General features: G+C 43.0%; 2 protein-coding genes and 1 long non-coding RNA gene across 5 annotated transcripts in view; 2 read left to right on the top strand and 1 right to left on the bottom strand.

Moving 5' to 3' along the window:
* Positions 1-2,074: 2,074 nt before the first annotated feature.
* LOC120066312 lies at positions 2,075-7,930 on the bottom strand. 2 transcript variants are annotated; one of them, XR_005478754.1, is made up of 3 exons: positions 7,699-7,930; positions 4,276-4,378; positions 2,075-3,582 (listed from the first exon to the last, which is right to left on the bottom strand). It is a non-coding gene; the product is annotated as an uncharacterized LOC120066312 (long non-coding RNA). The 2 variants fall into 2 exon arrangements; XR_005478755.1 differs by having other exon boundaries at positions 2,075-3,579.
* On the top strand, positions 4,015-6,779 carry olfml1 (olfactomedin-like 1). The gene is made up of 3 exons (XM_039017607.1): positions 4,015-4,384; positions 5,394-5,676; positions 5,796-6,779. The coding sequence occupies exons 1-3, from the start codon at positions 4,268-4,270 to the stop codon at positions 6,575-6,577; spliced, it is 1,182 nt and encodes a 393-aa protein (XP_038873535.1). The 5' UTR covers positions 4,015-4,267; the 3' UTR covers positions 6,578-6,779.
* ppfibp2b (PPFIA binding protein 2b) overlaps positions 6,891-21,242 on the top strand; it is a 100,892-nt gene continuing 86,540 nt past the window's right edge. For both annotated transcript variants that reach the window (XM_039017606.1, XM_039017605.1), the window contains exon 1: positions 6,891-8,636. The gene's annotated coding sequence lies outside the window, so the exon portion shown is untranslated. The remainder of the gene's footprint in view (positions 8,637-21,242) is intronic.

Below are 21,242 nucleotides of genomic sequence, written 5' to 3'. Positions count from 1 at the left end.
CCCAAGAAGACTTGAGTCTGTAATCGTTGCCAAAGGTGCTTTAACAAAGTACTGAGTAAAGGGTCTGAATACTTATGTAAATTAGCCAACATTTCTGAAAACAGTTTTTACTTTGTCATTATGGGGTATTGTGTGTAGATTGATGAGGGGAAAAACAAAACTATTTAATCAATTTTAGAATAAGGCTGTAACCTAACAAAATATCGTAAAAGCCAAGGGGTCTGAATACTTTCCAAAGGCACTTTAGAGTATGGCAGCACCCAAGGGGCTTCAATTTTCATGAGTATGAGTAACAGAACACTGAGCAACTAGAGAACATTACCAATCCCTATGCTACGTATTTTCTGCTGGCTGCCCCACCACCACAGAAAGCACTGAGCCAGGCTGAAACACCTGCATTTTGGAGCTGCCTTACTCAAGAAAGCAAAAAAGAGACCATGTTTATATGTGGCTTTATCAACTGAAAATGCTATGCCCCACCTGCCCTGAATGACGCGTCGCCACTGGTTGTACACAATTTTGCAACATTTTGGCTCATGAGCTCTACTACTAAACACTACTGGCTGAAATTATACAAAAACTCTGCTGCATAGTTTTAAGTGGAAAGTGTTAGTCTGTTGATTTGCCAACCTCAGGCGAGTATAAGCGCATCAGAGATGGCAGATGCTACAGCAGCTCTTAGTGTCTTGAAAAAGTATTCATACCCGTTGGCTTATTTCAGATTGTGTTACAACCGGAATTAAAAATGTATTAAATAAACCCACCTCAACACCCCATAATGAAACACCCCATAATGTTTAGATTTATTGAAAATGTATTGAAAATGAAATACAAAAATATCTTATTTACATACTGTAAGTATTCCCCCTCCTGAGTCAATACATGTTAGAATCACCTTGGGCAGCGATTAAAGCTGTGAGTCTTTCTGGGTAAGTCTCTAAGAGCTTTGCACACCTGGATTGTACAATATTTGCCCTTTATTCTTAAAAAAAAAGTAAGCTCTGTCAAATACAACCATTTTCAGGTCTTGCCATAGATTTTCAAGCAGATTTAAGTAAAGACTGTAACTCGGCCACTCAGGAAGAGTCACTGTCTTCTTGGTAAGCAACTCCTGTATACATGTGGCCTGGTTTTTTAGGTTATTGTCCTGCTGAAAGGTGAATTCATCTCCCAGTGTCTGGTGGAAAGCAGACTGAACCAGGTTTTCCTCTACGATTTTGACTGTGCTTAGCGCCATTCTGTAAAAAAAAAAAAAATGATCCTGAAAGAAACTCCCCAGTCCAACGATTACAAGCACCCACATGTTGCAGCCACCACTATGCTTGAAAATATGGAGATTGGTACTCAATAATGTGTGTGTAAAAATTGTATTACTTTGCCACATTTTTTGCAGTATTACTTTAGTGCCTTGCTGCAAACAGGATGCATGTTTTGGAATTTGTATTCCGTACAGCCTTCCTTCTTTTCACTCTGTCAATTAGGTTAGTATTGTGGAGTACCTACAGCGTTGATTCATCCTCTTATTACAGCCATTTAACTGGTAAAATCCCTGAGCGGTTTCCTTCCTCTCCAGAAACTGAGTTAGGAAGGACGTCTGTATCTTTGTAGTGACTGGTTGTGTTGATACACCATCCAAAGTGTAATTAATAACTTCACCATACTCAAAGGGATATTCAATGTCTGCTTTTTTATTTTTTTACTCGTCTACCAATAGGTGCCCTTTGCGAGGCATTGGAAAACCTCTCTGGTCTTTGTTTGAATCGGCGTTTGAAATTCACTGCTCAACTCAGGGATCTTACAGATCATTGTATGTGTGAGGTACATAGATGAGGTAGTCATTCAAAAAGAATGTTGAACACTATTATTGCACTCTTACGTTCCCCACACATACAATGATCTGTAAGGTCCCTCAGTCAAGCAGTGCATTTCAAACGCCGACTCAAACAAAGACCAGGGAGGTTTTCCAATGCCTCGCAAAGAAAGGACATTTTGAAAAACATAATTCCACACGCCAGTAACCAGACATTGCAATTTAATCAATTTTAAATGCAGGCTGTAACACAAAATCTGGAAAAGGTCAAGGGGTGTGAATACTTTCTGAAGGCACTGTATGTTGGGTGGGCTAGCATTTTATCATATCAGATACATTGAATATCAATTTGTGATTATGGCATTAGTAATTCTTATTTTGCTAAGTGGACACTTACGTATAACATCTGGATATCCATTTGAGTGGTCATGTTCCTTCAATTGGCAATGAACTGTTACAGCACAGAGTTTCCAAACACCCAACATCGTGAGACTTCAAGTGCGAAGCAGACTCGGCAGACCAGTTTGGGGTTTGAGAAGTCAATAAAAGAAGAAATGTTTTTATTTAGTTGTTCGAATTTCTCTAAATCAAAAGGCAGAACCTAGATTCGAGCCAATGTGTTATTTCCTAGCCGTCAAAATTAGCAAAATATAGTCCTTTATACATTGTTTTGGGAATTTCCGATACTCCCTGACTGTCTAGATTTCATTTCAGTGATTATTAGTGAGCTGGACACAGTCAAGAAACTGTATGAATGTAGGTCCTTTATCATTTGTACACAGTTTAGATTTTGTTTCAGTCATTTTAAAGTATATTGAGTTCGTCTCCCCCACGGGCCGGATTGGACCCCTCGAGGGCTGGATCCGGGCAGTATTTTGACACCCCTGTAACTAAACCATCTTTGGTTACAGATCAACAGGAGATGTTTTCAAGGCTACAATGCTGAAGTCAACTGAAAGAAAACTTCTGTCACATAGCCTGGCAGTTAAGAGTGTTGGTCCAGTAACTGAAAGATTACTGGTTTGAATCCCCGAGCTGATTAGTTCAAAAATCTGTTGATGTGCCCTAATTGCTCCTGTAAGTCGCTCTGGATAAGAGTGTCTGCTGTCTAGTGGAAATATGCTTTGACATTTGAAATAAGGTAACTTCCTGACACTGAAACGATAGTCAGATAAGTGGAAAGATGGTAGGGAGAATATTACCTGATGAAACCAGTTCTATGCAATTGAGCTTTTGAGGGTTGTTCACACACAGACAGATGATGCCATATCTCATTGACAACAGAGGGAAAGGACAAACACATTCAGACAGATGAAACCTGAGGGGTACACTATAAAGCAGGATCAAGGAGTTAGCCAGCTAACTTGCCTAAACATTCTGATATAACATTTACATTTTGTAGAAAGATAAGATTGAAATGTGTATGGTCTAATGTATTTAATATCTATGTTGTTTTTTTGTGAACCATAAAACCAATAGTTATTTCTGGTTACTTATCAAAGTTAGCTAACTAATGGATTATACTTTTTAGTGTACCTGTCTGATTTCCGGCCCCAGACATAAAGTGCTCATGCCTTACATCCAGGTTCATGTAGAGACCATGTCTAGTTGTTACTATATTACTAAAGGTTACAGGAAGTGTCGATTGCTGAAAGTACACAAACTCTATCAATGTACCAAAAACAAACGTACTGGACTGGATACAGCTGGCATGCAGGTCCTCAGGAGGAAATGAAAACTTCAGTCTTCTCCAGATAATGTGGCACCACCTGCTGGTAGGAACAAGGTCACTGTCTGTTGGATTCAATGAAATCAACCCGCAGAGGGATAGAGGGATTGGGCCAAAAGTAATCTTCTAAAACTATAAACAAAGATGAAGAAATCTATTCAGAGCCTGTGCCTGTTCAACAGTTGTCTGACCAATGCTTCAACTTCTAAACAATGAAACAACAATCAAAACCTACATTTTTTTCATAAATACATTATATGATAACAATATCCAAAATAGACAGTATGCCTCAACATTTTGTGAAACCTTTATACAATGGGAGAAAAACAACAATCCAGAAAATAATAGATCAATGCATGCATTATAAAAACTAATTTGACCTTTATCCTGCATAGTTTCGTCTTTTTTCAGGACTGGGGACGTGTCAAGGGCCCATCTGGATAATATTAGAAGTGCTAAAGACGCAGCAGCATGAGCAGAACTCTCTCTCAGAAACAGGATAGAGAAACTCCTGGAACTGTCTCTCAGAAGAAGGATTCAAAACCTTCCAGAACTGTCTCTCATGTCAACCAACAACAAACATACAGCCAGATACCTCTGGAATTCAACCACACAACTCACCAGGGAGACATATTTTTAGGTTAGTTCAGAACTGAATTCTCTTAAAGGAATATATTTTTGTGGTTGTGTTTTTAGAGTAGTTGAAATAAGTCCTAAAAGTGTGTTTGATGTATACCTGGATGTTGACACTGCTCGTCCTGAGCCTGGGGTTGGGGCATGCTCAGAGGTCCACCCAGGAAGCCTTCATGATGCAGTATTTTGAGAGGAGGATTGCCCAACTTGAGGTAAGAGACAAAAACAAAAGCCTAAAGACTCCAAACTACATGTTTTCTTCATTACACACAGAGTATGAATGGATTGGCTTATGGTCAAATAAAACTAATATCATATTTTCAGATTACCTCATTGTTTAGTCTGTATTGATAACATTAGAGCAACACTAAACTAAAACCAATGTTAACAGCAAATCTCAAAACAAACTGTTCACTGTGACGATGCAAACTAGGGACTCCAATGCATATACACCCTACTCTCATTTGGCACCAAACACTGTTTGCAAATGTTCTTGTTTGTTCATGTGGTTAGAGTGTACCGCTAAACATGTCCCAAAGTTCTTATACAAGCGATCACACGCAAGTAGAAATTGTTAACAATGTTAATTAAGAATTTAAGTTACATTGTTTCGATTTATCGACCTGTACTCACCATCACAACAAAAAATGTTGGACTGATTTGGAGGGGCCCAAGACGAAAAAGGCAGTTTCATAAATTAGCAGCATTTCAATCTTCTCGATTTGTCAGTTGGGATAACTAGTAGTACAGCGTCATCTTCTATCAGTGGATTGAGGTACGTTTTCGAGCCATATCCCACGCCGGCTCAACTCTGCGCTGATTAGGGCAGCCAAGCGTTTCTAAACTATTCTGGTTCATTTCAGGAGCGCTTGGGCTGGAGTGACATTTGGTCCCATTTTTTTGTTTTACTCAGCAGTATGAGTAATTACTGATGTTATAGGCGCTCTGCCTTAGAAGCCAGTTGTTGCCTCAGTTATTGGCTATTTAGATGATTGTTTGTCATTTTTAAAGTTTATATGTCAGAGTTCATCAACGTCTTGTAAACATCCATGGTTCCATTTCACCTTCTGCACCTATAAATAAATGCCTCCATTTTGCACCTGATTTTGTCTGAATCCTTAGACTTCACACCCCCTGACAAGACCACCTAGGGTCCACTATCTTACAATCACATTGTGCCACTTCTTAGACAGCATCTGCTTGCTCACCTCTCTTGCCCAGGAGCGTCTGATCAAATGTGAGCAGAACACCCAGCAGGTGGACCAGAAGATCTATGACCTGTCTACAAAGCTGCGTGGCCAGCTGGCTAGCATGGAGGTGCACCGAACGGAGGTAAAGACTCAGGTGGATAATGTAGCCATGCGGGTGGAGCGAGTGGAGAGGGACCTGGAGTACCTGGAGAATAAGACCCCTAACCAGCCCCACATCGAGGTAGAGGAGGCCCTGATGGAACAGCAGATGAAAGACGCCCAGAAGAAAATAGTAAAGATCACACTGGGGACAGGTACTTAGGAAACTGATGTTAACTGGAAAACAATGTAATATACATGTGTGTGTGTTGTACATGATATTGAGAAATAAATTAGGATACTTTCAATCTTACTCTTGTCCTTTCATGTATAGACTGCAACATAGCTCTCACTGGTGTGAAGTCTCTGAAGATAGTGAAGAAAGCAGGGGACGTCTATGGATCCTGGCTGAAAGACCCTACTAAGGGTTCTGCCAAAATCTATTTCTTCAGCGGGAATAAGAACAACACCGTACTGGAGTTTAAATCCTTGAAGACCTTCACTGAGGGAAGGCTCGCCCAGGCTCATCCAATTCAACTCCCCTTTCCCTGGCAGGGAACTGGCCATGTGGTCTACAATGGCTTTCTGTACTATCACAGGGCAGACACACCCAATCAGATCTTAAAGGTGCATCTCCTCAACCGCACTGTGGCCGACAGTATGCTGCTGCCCGGGGTTGGCCGCCTGCCTACCTACGCCCTCACCACGCATACCTTCCTGGACCTGGCTGTGGACGAACTGGGCCTGTGGGTCATCTACTCTGACCCAGAGTTTGGGGGCAACCTGGTGATCACCAAGCTGGACAAGAGCAGCCTGGCTGTGGAGCACACCTGGGACACCACCTGTACGAGCCGTGACGCAGAGTCAGCATTCATGATCTGTGGAACGCTGTACGTGGTGTATAACTCCCGCTACGGAGGGCGCTCCAGCATTCAGTGCCTGTACGATATCCACGACTCCATCCACAGTGAGGAGAGCCCTGTGCTGTTCTTTCCTAAGCGCTACACCAACCACTACAGTATGCATTACCACCCCAAGGACAAGCAGCTGTATGCCTGGGACGACGGCTACCAGACCATCTACAAAGTGGACCTCAAGAGCAAGGCTGAAGTCTGACACGAGTCTACATTAAACGCTTATCAGTCATAGAACCACAGAAGTATTCAAAACATAACTAATTAACAATGTCCATATTCTTATCATAATAGCTAACAATAATCAATTTAAGTTGAGGTAACACAATACACAGTTTACTCAAGGCCCATATTTTTACGTGACTTTCTGCAAGATTATAATAAACTGCATTTAAAAAGTTGTCTTTCTGAGAGCAATGTAGTGGTCAGATGGTTCTTAGTACAATGTAGTCAGATGCTTCTTGGAGGTACAGTGACTGAAAATACATTTTTGCCAATATGGCACTGTTGAACTGAATGAGGTGAGAGAGCTCTCCCAAAACAGTAGCTTTTTGCATAGTCATAAATGTTTATGGAGCAACTTTTATGACCCTGCTGAACACATCAGAGCTCTAAAGATTGGATGTGCCTGTAAACTAATGAAAAACTAAATCTGACATTTCCACAATCTGATGGTACTATTCTATTAACAGACAAACCATATTTTCCTATTCCTGTTCCTATAATAACTTTGATATGAGCTTCTGTTCTTGTTCTTTGTGGTGACTTTGAAAGGCAGTACATGACATGTTGTTATGGTGTATGTATATGGCATAGCAACCACGTGAACAGGCTAATTGTGCATGGGCCAAGTGTAGTCAAATGAGATTAGGTAGCTAGTAATAGAGCCCCACAGTAGGTGTCATAATACCCATAAAACCTAGTGGTCAAACAGGGAAATGGTTCCAATCGTTGTTCCACCATTCATTATTCCCATAGGGAATTTTAGAAACACTTCAAATAATGGCTAGGCTTACTCTGGCATGATGTTTTGATAACTATGTAAATCACTCTCACAAGGTGCCTTGTATCAATATATTCAACTCATTTACTCTCTGATTAAAAAATGCTAATTAGCATCAAAGTAGACATCATGCAAGACTACAAATCCCTGCAAGCTCCTGCACGTCATCTCTAGCTGACACCTTTGCTAACAGGTATTGTGTCAATTTAAAACTTGCACAAGACAGTTCAAAGAAATGTCAGTTTAAAGAGATGTTATTTATTCATTACTAATTGTTACTAAATTAAGCTAACATTATATGTTAATCCAGAGATTCTTACCTTTGCCTTAATTCGGCTGTCTCGTCCAAATCATCATGGCATTTGTAGTTCTTTATGATAGCCACATAATCAGCTAATTAGCATTTAATTTTTTGGGGGGTAGATACAGGCGACTGTTTGGATAAGTCACCTTGTCCTAGAGAGAGTTACATGGTTATCAAAACGTCACGCCAGGTATATCCCATATGGGTAAAAAATGTATGGTGGAAAACGATGGAACCATTTCCTTGTTTGGCCGCTAGGTTTTATGGGTATTATGACTCATGCTGTGGTAATCTAACCTGAGATATTTTTGTTGAGTTTTTTGGTATAACTATGCTTGTCTCACTTATAATCAGCAGATGGCACTGTTGTCAAGAACGTCAGCACAAACGCCAGTGAGCCAAGCGTCCAAATGATAGGCTGGCTATATGTTTTAGTCCTACAGTCCTAGGGTATATAATATTGTGCACGTGCTGGGCCATGGCAGACTCAACCAAGTGAGATAAAAATTTGCACAGGTAAATGGGACCCCCCCCCCCACACAAAAAAGTGTATTTATGTGTACACAAATAGCATACACAAGATGTGATGAGTTGTAATATATTTATTACACGTTATTACAATAATTTGTTGCAGATTTGAGTTTACATGTAGTCTTGTTCACGTATTGAGAAGGAAGAGTAGCTAGAGCACATGGGCTGTATAGTTTGATGGGATGGCACGCCCTTAGAATCACATGACAGGTGATTGGTGGAGAGGCTTTATGATGAACACATTTATGGCATTGGCAGCGCGAAGGCACAGTCGGTCAAGGCGCGGAGCATCCCATCGCTGAAGACACCACTTACAGTGCCAAGGACGTTTTTTAAATCCAAGGTGGTCGATAGTGTATTTTGCAAGTTGCAGGGGAGGAATACGCGCTGGAGAGCAAGTCTCCGAAGTCGAGGATATTATAGGTAATGCCGAGACAATTGTTTTCTTATTATTATTTACTTAGTAAAGTCCTACACGCAGGTATTCATAATATAAGTAGATACGATTTAAAGCCTATCTGTAGCCGAATGTACGACGGCTATGTGAATAAACACAATTTTAATTGTTCTATACTATTTTTTTCAAGTATGTTCAATACAATGACTTGCTTATGGAACAGGTGGATGAGCGCTGGGAAAGTGACAGAATAAAACTTGTCTGAACATGACAATGCAGTTGTGTACAGTATGTGGTTTCAACAGTTTCTTAGCATTCCACGAGTATCTAAGCACTTGGCATGTAGCTTTATTTAAATAAAGTAGTAGTGGTTGTTTTTCTCAATTTGTTTTTGTTGCAGTTACTTTCACACTTAGTAGTAAAATAATATGGTTTTCAGTTTATGTATGTACACAATTTATGTAAGAATTATGAGGAGAAAATGGGCTACATTGAATGCACACAAAGCAATTCCCTGCTTTTTAATGGTTTGTATGGGTTTCTGTTGATGAAATGCAGTTTTGTTGTTTTCAGGGTAGGCTATAGTAGCCTATGATGTGTTAAATGATGTTGCAGCCTACTCACCCGAGTTTAATTGCAGACTATCAATTATGGACTGCATGACAAGCAGCTAAATATTTCTTGCTGTGAATGATATGGTAATTTGTAAGTATCAAGGCTGTAGTGCACCCAGCTGTGTGTGCTTGCCATCAAACAGCGAAGATGATTCATAGACCAGAAATGCTTGAGTGTCTTGAATATGGACGAAGAGTTGGAGGGGACTTGCACCCAGGATACAATGTATTCTGTTGCCATGCTCATCCGAAGTAGCCCAAGTTACATTAATCTGAATAAAATTCACCCTAAACACCAGTGGTTCATTGGTCTCCAAATTTTACTGAAAAAAAATGTAAGTGCAACATGCAACAATTTCAAAGATTTTACTGTGTTACAGTTCATATAAGGAAATAAATCAATTGAAATAAATGCATTAGGCCCTAATCTATGGATTTCACATGAGTGGGAATACAGATATGCATCTGTTGGTCACAGATACCTTTAAAAAAAGGTAGGGGCGTGGATCAGAAAACCTGTCAAATCAAATCATATTTTATTTGTCACATGGGCCGAAAACAACAGATGAAGACCTTACCGTAAAATGCTTACTTACAAGCCCTTAACCATCAATGCAGTTCAAGAAAGAGTTAAGAAAATATTTACTAAATAAAGTTTAAAAAATACATTAAAATAACAAGGCTGTATACAGGGAGTACCAGTACCAAGTCAATGTGCAGGGGATACCTCGTCAGTTGTACAACTGAATGCATTCAACTGAACTCTGTCTTCCGCATTTAACCCAACCTCTCTGAATTAGAGAGGTGTGGGGGGACTGCTTAATCGACATCCACATCATCAGCACCCAGGGAACACTGCCTTGCTCAGGGGCAGAACGACAGATTTTTACCTTATCAGCTCGGGGATTTGATCTAGCAACCTTTCGGTTAATGGCACAACGCGTCCTACCTGCCAGGCTACCTGCCAGGTACAGGTTAGTCGAGGTAATTTGTACATATAGGTAGGGGTAAAGTGATTATGCATATAAAATAAACAGTGAGTAGCAGCAGTGTAAAAACAAAGGGAGAGGGGGTCAATGTAAATAGTCCGGTGGCCATTTGATTAATTGTTCAGCAGTCTTATGGCTTGAGGGTAGAAGCTGTTAATGAGCCTTTTGGTCCTTGACTTGTCGCTCCGGTACCGCTTGCCTTGCGGTAGCAGAGAACACTCTATGACTTGGGTGACTGGAGTCTTTAATAATTTTGGGGCCTTCCTCTGACACCGCCTAGTATATAGGTCCTGGATTGGCAGGAAGCTTGGCCCCAGTGATGTACAGTTGAAGTCTGAAGTTTACATACACTTTAGTTGGAGTCATTAAAACTCGTTTTTCAACCACTCCACAAATTTCTTTTCAACAAACTATAGATTTGGCAAGTCGTTTAGGACATCTACTTTGTGCATGACAAGTAATTTTTCCAACAATTGTTTACAGACAGATTATTTCATTTATAATTCACTGTATCACAATTCCAGTGAGTCAAAAGTTTACATACACTAAGTTGACTGTGCCTTTAAACAGCTTGTAAAATTCCAGAAAATTATGTCATGGCTTTAGAAGCTTCTGATAGGCTAATTGACATCATTTGAATCAATTGGAGGTGTACCTGTTGATGTATTTCAAGGCCTACCTTTAAATTCAGTGCCTCTTTGCTTGACATCATGGGAAAATCAAAAGAAATCAGCCAAGACCTCAGAAAAAAATGTGTAGACCTTCACAAGTCTAGTTCATCCTTGGGAGCAGTTTCCAAACGCCTGAAGGTACCATGTTCATCTGTACAAACAATAGTACGCAAGTTTTAACAGCATGGGACCACGCAGCCGCCATACCGCTCAGGAAGGAGACGTGTTCTGTCTCCTCGAGATGAACGTACTTTGGTGCGAAAAGTGCAAATCAATCCCAGAACAACAGCAAAGGACCTTGTGGAGATGCTGGAGGAAACAGGTACAAAAGTATCTACATCTGTAACGACCTGGGTGTCGGGGGGTGTGAAATCAGACGCAGGAACAGCAGAGCTTCAATACGGTGATTTTTAATGCCCAACCGGCAAACCAAAATGTCCAACACGGACTTACTGGGTGTCATAAACACCTGTCTACAAACACGGGAGACAAACCCAGTACACAATACAAATAACCACTCCCGAAATCCAAAGCTACAGACGAACAATCCCGCACAAAGAAGCGTACGGGCTGGCTGACTAATAAAGCCACACTAATTACTAATTACCTAAACACAGGTGATACAAATAAACACATAAGGAGGGGGAGGAAAAAGAGTCAGTGGCAGCTAGTAGGCCGGTGACGACGACCGCCGAGCGCCACCCGAACGGGAAGGAGAGCCTGCCTCGGTTGAAGTCGTGACAACATCCACAGTAAAACAAGTCCTATATCAACATAACTTGAAAGGCCGCTCAGCATGGAAGAAGCCGCTGCTCAAAAACCGCCAGAAAAAACCCAGACTACGGTTTGCAACTGCTCATGGGGACAAAGATCATACTTTTTGGAGAAATGTACTCTGATCTGATGAAACAAAAATAGAACTGTTTGGCTATAATGACCATCGTTATGTTTGTAGGAAAAGGGGGGAAGCACGGGGGTGGCAGCATCATGTTGTGGGAGTGCTTTGCTGCAGGAGGGACTGGTGCACTTCACAAAATAGATGGCATCATGAGGCAAGAAAATTATGTGGATATTTTGAAGCAACATCTCAAGTGTCACGTTCCTGACCTGTTTTCCTTTGTCATGTATTTGTTTTAGTTGGTCAGGGCGTGAGTTGGGTGGGTTGGTCTAGGTTTGATTTTCTATGTTGGGATTTTGTGTTCGGCCTGGTATGGTTCTCAATCAGAGACAGCTGTGAATCGTTGTCCCTGATTGAGAATCATACTAAGGCAGCCAGGGTTTCACTTGTGTTTGGTGGGTGTTTGTTCCTGTGTCAGTGTTTGGGCCACACAGGACTGTTTCAGGTTAGTCACGTTTGTTGGTTGTTGTATTTTGTAGTGTTTGTTGTTTTCCCATTAAAATATGAATACTTACTAATCCGCATCTTGGTCCGATCCATGCTCCTCCTCGTCTGAGGAGGAGAACGACTACGACAGCCGTTACAGAAACACCCACCATAACAGGACCAAGCGGATTGGAGAAGGAAGGCAAGAACAACAGCAATGGGGAACAGAGGAATGGACTTGGGAGGAAATCCTAGACGGGAAAGGACCCTGGGCAGAGCCAGAGGAGTGTCGCCGCCCCAAAGCGGAGCTGGAGGCAGCGAAAGCGGAGAGGAGGTATTACGAGGCGAAAGCAAGGCAGAGCGGCTGGAAGCCCGAGAGGCTCACCCAAAAATTTCTTGGGGGGGGCTAAGAGGTAGTGGGCCGAGGGCAGGTAGGAGACCTGCGCCCACTTCCCAGGCTAACCGTGGAGTGAGAGGGCGTCGTACTGGTCAGACACCGTGTTATGCGATGGAGCGCACGGTGTCCCCAGTACGCGTGCTTAGCCCAGTGCGGGCTATTCCACCTTGCCGCACTGGTAGGGCTAGGTTGGGCATCGAGCCGGGTGCCATGAAGCCGGCCCAACATATCTGGCCTCCAGTACGTCTCCTCGGGCCGGCGTACATGGCACCAGCCTTACAGGTGGTGTCCCCGGTTCGCCTGCATAGCCCAGTGCGGGCTATTCCACCTCGCCGCACTGGCAGGGCTACGGGGACCATTCAACCTGGTAAGGTTGGGGAGGCTCGGTGCTCAAGAGCGCGTGTCCTCCTTCATGGTCCGGTATATCCGGCGCCACCTTCCCACCCCAGCCCTGTACCATCAGTGCCGACACCACGCACCAGGCTTCCAGTGCGTTTCCAGAGCCCTGTTCCTCCTCCACGCACTCTCCCTGTGGTGCGTGTCTCCAGCCCAGTGCCTCCAGTTCCGGCACCACGCACCAGGCCTACTGTGCGCCTCAGCAGGTCAGAGTCGGCCGTCTGCCCAACGCCGCCTGCGCTGCTTGCCTGCTCAGCGCTGCCCGAACTGCCTGCCTGCCCAGCGTGGTCTGAACTGTCTGCCTGCCCAGCGCTGCCCGTCTGTCCCGAGCCTTCAGAGCCGTCCAGCCAGTGCCGTCCAGCCAGGACCAGCCAGAGCCGTCCAGCCAGGACCAGCCAGAGCCGTCCAGCCAGGACCAGCCAGAGCCGTCCAGCCAGGACCAGCCAGAGCCGTCCAGCCAGAGCCAGCAAGCCAGGAGCTGCCAGAGCCAGCAAGCCAGGAGCTGCCAGCCAGCCAGCCAGGATCCGCCAGAGCCAGCCAGCCAGGATCCGCCAGAGCCTTCCGCCAGCCAGGATCCGCCAGAGCCTTCCGCCAGCCAGGATCCACCAGAGCCTTCCGCCAGCCAGGATCCGCCAGAGCCTTCCGCCAGCCAGGATCCGCCAGAGTCATCCAGCCAGGATCCGTCCCTCAGTCCGGAGCTGCCGTCCCTCAGTCCGGAGCTGCCCCTTATCCTGGTGCTGCCCCTTATCCTGGTGCTGCCCCTTATCCTGGTGCTGCCCCTTAGTCCGGTGCTGCCCCTTAGTCAGGTGCTACCCCTCGGTCAGGTGCTACCCCTCAGTCAGGTGCTACCCCTCAGTCTGTTACTGCCCTTTGGAATAGTGGGATTGACATGGAGGGTGAATATTGGGAGGAGGCCACGGAAGCGGGGGTTGACTATGGTGGGGTGGGGACCACGACCAGCGCCAGAGCCGCCACCGTGGACAGACGCCCACCCAGACCCTCCCCTAGACTTTGTGCTGGTGCGCCCGGAGTTCGCACCTTAAGGGGGGGGTTCTGTCACGTTCCTGACCTGTTTTCCTTTGTCATGTATTTGTTTTAGTTGGTCAGGGCGTGAGTTGGGTGGGTTGGTCTAGGTTTGATTTTCTATGTTGGGATTTTGTGTTCGGCCTGGTATGATTCTCAATCAGAGACAGCTGTGAATCGTTGTCCCTGATTGAGAATCATACTAAGGCAGCCAGGGTTTCACTTGTGTTTGGTGGGTGTTTGTTCCTGTGTCAGTGTTTGGGCCACACAGGACTGTTTCAGGTTAGTCACGTTTGTTGGTTGTTGTATTTTGTAGTGTTTGTTGTTTTCCCATTAAAATATGAATACTTACCAATCCGCATCTTGGTCCGATCCATGCTCCTCCTCGTCTGAGGAGGAGAACGACTACGACAGCCGTTACATCAAGACATCTGTCAGGAAGTTAAAGCTTGGTCGCAAATGGGTCTTCCAAATGGACAATGACCCCAAGCATACTTCCAAAGTTGTGGCAAAATGGCTTATGGACAACAAAGTCAAGATATTGGAGTGGCCATCACAAAGCCCTGACCTCAATCCTATAGAAAATTTGTGGGCAGAACTGAAAAAGTGTGTGCGAGCAAGGACGCCTACAAACATGACTCAATTACACCAGCTCTGTCAGGGGGAATAGGCCAAAATTCACCCAACTTATTGTGGAAGGCTACCCAAAATGTTTGACCCAAGTTAAACAATATAATGGCAATGCTACCAAATACTAATTGAGTGTATGTAAACTTCTGACCCACTGGGAATGTGATAAAAGATATAAAAGCTGAAATCATTCTCTCTACTATTATTCTGACATTTCACATTCTTAAAATTAAGTGGTGATCCTAACTGACCTAAGACAGGGAATTGTAACTAGGATTAAATGTCAGGAATTGTGAAACTGAGTTTAAACGTATTTGGCTAAGGTGTATGTTAACTTCTTACTTCAACTGTACATACGGTCACTGTGGGGACGACGTTGTCGATGCACTTATTGATGAAGCCGGTGACTGAGGTGGTGTACTCCTCAGTACCATTGGATGAATCCCAGAACATATTCCAGTCTGTGCTAGCAAAACAGTCCTGTAGCGTAGCATCCGCGTCATCTGACCATTTCCGTATTGAGCGAGTCACTGGTACTTCCTGTTTTAGTTTTTGCTTGTAAGCAGGAATCAGGACTATGCGTCTCTGTGTGTAGAGTAAAGGTGGTCTAGAGTTTTTTTGTTCTCTGGTTGCACATGTTACATGCTGGTAGAAATGAGGTTAAACTGATTTAAGTTTGCCTGCATTAAAGTCCCCGGCCACTAGGAGCGCCGCTTCTTGATGAGCATTTTCTGGTTTGCTTATGGCCTTATAGAGTTGGTTGAGTGCGATCTTAGTGCCAGCATCTGTTTGTGTTGGTAAGTAGACGGCTACGTATAATACAGATGAGAACACTCTCGGTAGATAGTGTGGTCTACAGCGTATCATGAGGTACTCTACCTCAGGCGAGCAATACCTCGAGACTTCTTTAATATTAGACATTGCGTACCAGCTGTTATTGACAAATAGACACACAACCCTGCCCCTCATCTTACCAGACATAGCTTCTCTGTCCTGCCGATGCAGGGAAAACCCAGCCAGCTCTATATTATCCATGTCGTCGTTCAGCCACGACTCGGTGAAACATAAGATATTACAGGTTTTAATGTCCCGTTGGTAGGATAGTCTTAATCGTATCCATTTTATTTCCCATTGATTGCACGTTGGCCAATAGTAAGGATGGTAGTATAGATTTACTGACTCGCCTATGAATTCTCTGAAGGCAGCCCGACCTCTGCCACCTTTTTCTATCTCTTTTCTTCACGCAAATGACAGGGATTTGGGCCTGGTCTCGAGAAAGCAGTATATCCTTCGGGTCAGACCCGTTAAAGAAAAAATCTTTGTCCAGTTCGAGGTGCGTAATTGCTGTTCTAATATCCAGAAGCTCTTTTCGGTCATAAGAGATGGTAGCAGCAACATTATGTACAAAAATAAGTTACAAACAATGTGAAAAAACAAACAAAATAGCAAAGTTGGTTAGGAGCTCGTAAAACGGTAGCCATCCCCTCCGGCGCCATTGTGTGATCACCATTTGCCTCATGCAGCGTGACACATCTTCTTTGCATAGAGTTGATCAGGCTGTTGATTGTGGCCTGTGGAATGTTGTCCCACTCCTCTGAAATGGCTGTGCGAAGTTGCTGGATATTGGCGGGAACTGGAACACGCTGGTGTACACGTCAATCTAGAGCATCCCAAACATGCTCAATAGGTGACATGTCTGGTGAGTATTCAGGCCATGGAAGAACTGGAACATTTTCAGCTTCCAGGAATTGTGTACATATCCTTGCGACATGGGGCCATGCATTATCATACTGAAACATGAGGTGATGGCGGCAGGTTAATGGTACGAAAATTGGCTTCAGGATCTCGTCACAGTATCTCTGTACATGCAAATTGATGATAAAATTAAATTGTGTTCGTTGTCCATAGCTTATGCCTGCCCATACCATAACCCCACAGCCACCATAGGGCACTATGTTCACAACATTGACATCAGTAAATCACTCGTCCACACAACGCTATACACGAGGTCTGCAGTTGTGAGGCTGGTTGGACGTCCTGCCAATTCTCTAAAACAACGTTGAAGGAGGCTTGTGGTAGAGAAGTTATCATTCAGTTCTCTTGTTAAAGCTCTGGTGGAGTCAGCGTGCAAATTCTCGTTCAAAACTTGAGGCATCTGTGGCATTGTGTTGTGTGACAAAACTGCACATTTTAGAGTGGCCTTTTATTTTCCCCAGCACAAGGTGCACCTGTGTAATTATCATGCTGTTTTAATCAGCTTCTTGATATGCCACGTCTGTCAGGGGAATGGATTATCTTGGCAAAGGAGAAATGCTCACTAACAGGGATGTAAACAAATTTGTGCACAAAATTTAAGATAAGCTTTTTATGCGTATGGAAAATTACAGGGATCTTTTATTTCAGCTCATGAAACATGGGACCAACACTTTACATGTTGCGTTTATATTTTTGTTCAGTATCATTCACAATACTGTTGTTATCACAGAGAGAGGGTGCTTGTTGCATTCTTTTTTAAATGTTTTATTGTATAGATTTTATAGATCTCTGTATAGATCCCCCAATTGGTAGTTACAGTCCTGTCCCATCGCTGCAACTCCCGTACGGACTTGGGAGAGGTGAAGGTCGAGAGCTGTCCTCTGAAACACATCCCACCCAAGCCACACTGCTTCTTGACACAACTCCCGCAACACCCGCCAGCCACACCAATGTGTTTGAGGAAACACTGTACACCTGGCGAACGTGTTAGTGTGTATTGCGCCCAGCCCGCCACATGAGTTGCTAGTGCGTGATGGGACAGGAACATCCCTGCTGGCCAAACCCTCCCCTAACCCGGACGACGCTGGGCCAATTGTGCGCCGCCCCATGGGTCTCCCGGTTGCAGCCGGCTGCGACATAGCCTGGACTCAAACCAGGTTCTCTAGTGGCACAGCTAGCACAGCCTTAGACCATTGCGACACTCGGCAGGCCCCTCAATCTTAATCTATTGAAGATACACTTGATTCATCAATAACTTATTTGATTGTACTGTAAAAAAATGCCAACTTAACCAATTGCTTAATCAGTGTTATTCTGTGAGTTGAATGGACTTCAAAAGGACAAGAATTTAAGCTAATGTGTTCAAGTTTGTTTACTCAACAAACTCTGCTTGAAGTGAGCTGAATTTGAAAAAGCTTGTTAAGTAAAATTACAAACTAATGTTTACTCAAAACAACCCCCATCATTATCATATTTCCCAGCATGCTCTACTGCAGGATGATTTTCAGAATTGTTTGCTTAAATACCTGTGTTCTTGCTTGTACATTGATTGGTTTATTAATTGTATGCTACACAAACATAAATAACATACATTTTTCTAAACTAATCCAATTTTGTTGTAGTTGGACTTTTTGCACCTGTTACTGAGATAGCTGTTCCAGTTTATATGATTTAGGTAGTCTCAATTTTCCCTACCCTGACAGTCCTTCTCAATGTAGGTTGTGGTTGATTTAAAAGTTCCAATTGTTGCATATCCTCACTCTGGCTGGATTCCAATAAGAATTACACATCACTTTGCAAGCCAGCATAATGTGACTTGCAGGCTTGATTTGGCCTGTAAGCCAGGAGTTTCAGACCACTGTGTTAGGGTGTAACTAGGCCCTCAAAGAAAGGCCTTATGATTTATGTAATGTATTGTCATCATTTTACACTAAGAAATATGCAAATAAGGTATAATCAATTCTCAAGTTGAATTGTATGTTCATTTAACCATCAATTCAAAGTTGAGTGAACATACAATTCAACTTGACAATGTATGTTGATTCAGCTACAGTATATGCCCAAATGTTGAGCAAACTCACCAGCCTGTTGCAGCTGGTTGCCTTACAATTGTACGTTTAATTATTATTATTATAATTATTATTTTTCTATTTGGAGTTTAAATTAATGTGAGGAAATACTAGTTATTTCCAACATACAAAGAATATTCAAAGGAGAGTTTGCATGTACAGTATAAGCTTATATCCTGCACTAAGTCACAGAATGAGGAAGAAAAGACATAACCATAGAAGCAGATCAGGGCATTATACTCTGAGGATCAAACAGTGTGTTTAATACCAACAGGAGTAGTCCTCCTTCCAGTCCTAGGTTTGAATAATTATTCTGTCAACTCACATGGCTTTGGCATTGTGAGTCATCTACAGGAGGTAATCCTCAGTCAGATACTGGAGGGAGGGCTTGAAAAATCACAGGGAAGACAATTTCTTTTGTTGATTTTAGAGCCCGAACTATATGTTTTTTGGGGTCTGATACCGATTCTGATTTTTTTGGGGGGGCAAAACGTACCATTACTAATGTATCTGCCGATAAACTGTTTTACAGCAGGAACATTTTTCCACACTGAGTTCTCATAAATTGCCATCCAAAAGAGCGATTGTACAATACCTATGCTTCAGATGTTGATTTCATACATTGTGACAATAATGACACATCATGAGAATGGTGTGTTCAGATAAGCATGCGATTTCCTTTTTTCATTCTATTTATTGAATATCAGTTATCGTGGCATTATCGACCAATATGGAGTTAAAAGGCCAATATCTGCCGATTTAATAGTGATAAACCGATATATCAGTCGGGCTCTAGTTATTATATATCATTTTCTTACTAGCAAAGAAAAGCAGCTGTTGCTGCTCTGCTTAGGCTCCCTTCAAGGAATGTTCTACCAGAGTTCACTCAATGAATGATACTAGTGGACAGACCTCTGGGTAGCCTATGTATGGTGCTGGACACTCCTGTTTTGAGGTGTCGAAGATTAAAAAAAACAGACAAGCTAGTGAAAGGGATCTGCTGTGTTATTACATATAAAAAAACACACTTAAAGCGGCTATCAACAGTTGAAACAATAACAAAGCACTGATTTGCTACAAAGCTGAGGGATGGGGCTGAAGAAATGGAACCACTCATATTCATAGACAGAGCTATGGATGCAAGGACTGATCATCCATGACATCACAATTTAGTTTTAACCATGTTTTGAGGCTATACAGTGTTTGTTTGCATTTACTTTGTTTACAGTACAGTAAAACAAGTTTATATTGTGGGTTCTGATGGGGTACGACAGTTGAACTAAGCTCATGAGGCAGTTATTTTTTAAGAATCAAATCAGTACATATCATTCATTTATAAGTCCAAAAATGGATGTAGCTACTGCAGATTGCCCATTTAATATACTGTATGTGTAGAAAGTCAAGACAACACATTGGCAGTCCCACAGCTCCAGAGTGTAAATTCCTCTTGGTAATGAGTGTGTTGGGCGGCAGTCAGTGGGGCTGTGCTCTGAGGATCATGTGCTCAGACAAATGGATAAGGCCCATTATTTGTCCTGAGCTCTGTTTTATGCCGCTCCCCAGCCCCATGTGAAACAGTATGCGATTGTATGTCTTTGAGATGACAAATCCTTCCAGGACCCAGGCCAAATGCGTTAACAGATATTGCAATTGTTTAGCAACTTCCCCCTCAGGGTGACCGTAAATGCTATTTTATTTCTGCAGGATTTTATGTTTGCATGGCATTTGGACTGCTATGCATTGCCTGGATATGTTCTGTATGGAAATCATTGAACATCCATGCTTTAGTTACAAGTAAACCAGAGTCGTATGCAGAAATGTCTAATCTTTTTAATAACAAACATATTACTTAAGTTATTGATCCTGGGGTCCACCAGTGACATTCTTCAACCTGTGTGCTTCCCCCCTAACTGTGATGAGAGTTCAGACAAAGGTGAGCGACCTCTACCAGGCCAGGACATTTACTTTCTCCCTGCTTGACAAAAGATTTAAAGCTCCATGGTAAACAGGCAGTTAGCCGGAAGCCAAAAAGAGAGGTTGAAGTGAACATCGTTTTAATCGGACAAAGTTATATGACCATCGCCTGTCAAGGCAAATCAAGCTAAAGCTTTCAGCAGAGCAGAGAAGTGTTGAGTGGGGAGTGATTGCGGGAGGGAAAAAATACTGTGGGACATAGTTTGACGGTTTTTCCATGCAGGTTTGTTGTTTTCCAGTTAGAGTTGGAGTTCCTTAGCTAATCAGGTATCCCTGTGTTCTCTAGGAATATGATCCCTAAAACAACTAGCTCCACTCCCAGCTCAGATGGGGGTTCTGCCTGAACGATGAGCTGTTACAACATTTGGATTTGGAAAACTGTAATGAGTCCTGTGTGTAGCTGGTGTAGAGAGTCAGGCACAGGACAGCAGATACGAGTAAATCAACGTGCTTTACTCAAAAAAGACAAATATACAAAGTAACATCTAGAGCATACACAGCCGGACCAAAATTACAATAAACAATCACTCACAAAACCCATGGGGGGGGGAACAGAGGGTTAAATTAAATAAACAAGTGATTGTGAGATTGAAAACAGGTGTGAAATACACAGACAAAACAAATGGAAAAATGAAAAGTGGATCGGCGGTAGCTAGAAAGCCGGTGACGTCAACTCCGAACGCCGCCCGAACAAGGAGAGGGACCAAGGAGAGGGAACAAGTTCTCATTTACAACTGCGACCTGGCCAAGATAAAGCAAAGCAGTTCGACACATATAACAACACAGTTAC

Source organism: Salvelinus namaycush, chromosome 21 (assembly GCF_016432855.1).
Source record: "Salvelinus namaycush isolate Seneca chromosome 21, SaNama_1.0, whole genome shotgun sequence".
Taxonomy (NCBI): Eukaryota; Metazoa; Chordata; class Actinopteri; order Salmoniformes; family Salmonidae; genus Salvelinus; species Salvelinus namaycush.
The sequence above is the reverse complement of the archived record's forward strand: the minus strand, read 5'-3'. Positions and strand labels throughout refer to the sequence as shown.

Bases quoted from the DNA above. Each gene is read 5' to 3' on its own strand.
- olfml1 (XM_039017607.1), top strand. From the start codon at position 4,268: ATGTATACCTGGATGTTGACACTGCTCGTCCTGAGCCTGGGGTTGGGG. The intron at 4,385-5,393 runs GTAAGAGACAAA...TCTCTTGCCCAG, and splicing joins GGAGGATTGCCCAACTTGAG to GAGCGTCTGATCAAATGTGA. The intron at 5,677-5,795 runs GTACTTAGGAAA...TTTCATGTATAG, and splicing joins AAAGATCACACTGGGGACAG to ACTGCAACATAGCTCTCACT.